Source organism: Sinocyclocheilus grahami, unplaced genomic scaffold (genome assembly GCF_001515645.1).
Source record: "Sinocyclocheilus grahami isolate Dianchi unplaced genomic scaffold, SAMN03320097.WGS_v1.1 scaffold3923.1, whole genome shotgun sequence".
Lineage (NCBI taxonomy): Eukaryota > Metazoa > Chordata > Actinopteri > Cypriniformes > Cyprinidae > Sinocyclocheilus > Sinocyclocheilus grahami.
Genome location: NW_015508955.1, coordinates 15,243 through 17,705, shown reverse-complemented (window position 1 = coordinate 17,705; position 2,463 = coordinate 15,243). Strand labels below are relative to the sequence as shown.

General features: G+C 33.0%; 1 protein-coding gene across 1 annotated transcript in view; it reads right to left on the bottom strand.

Annotated features, from left to right (window-relative positions):
* Window positions 1-4: 4 nt before the first annotated feature.
* The window catches only part of LOC107576556 (eukaryotic translation initiation factor 2D), a gene marked incomplete at its 3' end in the record, with an annotated part of 8,037 nt that continues 5,578 nt past the window's right edge, over window positions 5-2,463 (bottom strand). Inside the window, exons 8-12 of the mRNA XM_016262716.1 lie at window positions 2,193-2,348; window positions 2,020-2,109; window positions 1,425-1,520; window positions 933-1,053; window positions 5-19 (exon numbers count right to left, since the gene is read on the bottom strand). Coding sequence (XP_016118202.1) covers window positions 5-19; window positions 933-1,053; window positions 1,425-1,520; window positions 2,020-2,109; window positions 2,193-2,348 — 478 coding nt within the window. The remainder of the gene's footprint in view (window positions 20-932; window positions 1,054-1,424; window positions 1,521-2,019; window positions 2,110-2,192; window positions 2,349-2,463) is intronic.

The following is a 2,463-nucleotide window of genomic DNA, read 5'->3' as shown; positions in this document are numbered from 1 at the left end:
GATTCTTAATTATTGTAACCTTAATAAATGAGACAATGAGTGTGATAAAAATGTGTTTTACATTAGACACAAAAGGCAATCTGTCTTGAACAATAAAATTAATTTTTGTGTTTTCACATTAAAAAAAAGGTATGGTCATTATATTTCTTTAAAAAAACAAAGGCTAATTAGATTTAACATGACAAAACCAAAACAAAATATACACTACATTAAATATGCATTAAATTGATGTTACCAAAGATTTAAAATAAATGCTATTCATTTGAACTTTCTATTAATCAAAGAACCCTAAAAATAAATGCATCACAGTTTCCACCAAAATATTAATCAGCACAATTGTTTTCTACATTTACGGTAATAATAATAATTGTTTATTGAGCAGCAAATCAGCATATTAGAATGATTTCTGAAGGATCATGTGACACTGAAGACCGGAGTAATGATGCTGAAAATTCAGCTTTGATCACAGACATAAATTACTTTTGAAATATATTTACAAAGAAAACCATTCTTTTAAATTGTAACAATATTTTACAATATTACTGATTTTACTGTACTTCTGATTAAATAAATGAAGCCTTAGTGAGCATAAGAGACTTATTTAAAAAAAAAAAATCTATCCAAGATAAAAAAGTACTGTGACACTTTCTGGTTATTAGATGTTAACAGAACATGTACACATTTAATGTGATGGACTACACCTGTAGTTACTCTGATAGGACACATGTGAACTTGAGGAGAACTGACTTCATACATCTACTAATAATCACCTTTACATCAGTTGATTAAATGTCAAAATGGCTCAGTGAAGTTCTGAGACGTTATTTAGCATTGTGTTATATAATAAATGATATTCATAGATTTGTGGCATTAGCATCCAAATACTTTTTGAGGCCACTATACATAGTCATAGACTTATGATGGCTTCATACCTTTTTATTGGAGCCCCTGGAGGCGACAGTAATGTCTATGGGCTCCATCTGTCCTTTCTTAACCAAGGGAGGCTGACCTGGTAACAGCACCTCATGGCACGCTTGCATTCTGATGAGAGTCCTGAGGACACAGAGAAACACTGTTCATACTCGCATGTGTTCAGATCAATCTGCACGTGATCAAAAAAAATAAATCTCATACACAAAAGCAGCCATCAACATAAATTAAGGCATTTTATCAGAAAATGTAAAAAGCTAGTTACTTCATTTCTAAACCATATGTTAGTGATTACACACACAGCTGGATTGTAAACAGACAATATAAGCAACTGCAAATTAAATACAGTCGAGAAACAGACATTATTTTCAGAGGGTTAATACTGTTCCTGTTTGAGAAATTGGTTCGGAATAACACAATTATGTGCTTCTCATAGAAATTAAACACAATTTAATATGTTAAAAAAGAAGAAGAACAGGCTGGTGTAAAGTTACCTGCTAAAGAGTTCATCCCATTTCAGCCTCTCCACTTCCTGATATTCAGACTTCTCCAGCAAACAGTCACAAAGTGTTGGGTCAATGTTAACATAACTGATGAACAAGAAATAAGAGGAGGTCACTTCAACCCAAACCTTAAGTTACAGTACTGAAGTACTGAAACCATGCAGTAGTTTGCACAGATCCATATAAACTCAACATACACGACCGTTCAAATGTATGGGGGCTTTCAACATTGATAATAATAAGAAATGTTTCTTGAGCAGCTAATCATAACAGAATGATTTCTGAAGGATCACGTGACACTGAAGACTGGAGTAACGATGCTGAAAATTCATCTTTGTATCACAGGAATAAATTACATTTGAAAATATATTTAAATAGAAAACACTTATTTTAAATTGTAATAATATTTCACAATTTAAAATTTTTTTCTGCATTTTTGATTAAAAAATGCAGCCTTGGAAAGCATAAGAGAATTCTTCCAAAAAAATAAAAAAAATGCCCAACTGCAAACTTCTAAACAATAGTGTACTTGTGACACAAGAGAAAGAGTGCACTAATGTAATGCTCAAACTACTTAAAAACTCACTTTTTGTTGGTTTCATGGACGAGATCATTTGTCTTCACATATTCTGTGATTATATTCCTCACCTCAGTGGCCTTTAGAGGCGTTCCCTTTCTGAAACACAAAGTCACATGCTCAAAGCACTCTCAATAATACACTTTTTAAAAAAATACAACAAAATGTTTCCACTCATTAACTTTTTCTGGGCGTCCTGAAAGAGAGGCTCCAGGCGTGCAGTGACCCCATATAGTGGTGTGATTTCAGGGTGCTGGTATAGGACCTCAGAAGCTCCACTCCCCTCTTCAGATTTTTTCTCTGGCTCAAAGTCCTCTGGTATGCTGAAAGAACACAACCTGAAAAAGTAGTGCAAAAAAATTAAAAAACAGCTTCCCTCAAAACCAAAAACACTTGCTGGACATACAGGTTAATCTCAATAAATTAGAATGTCGTGGAAAAGTTCATTTATTT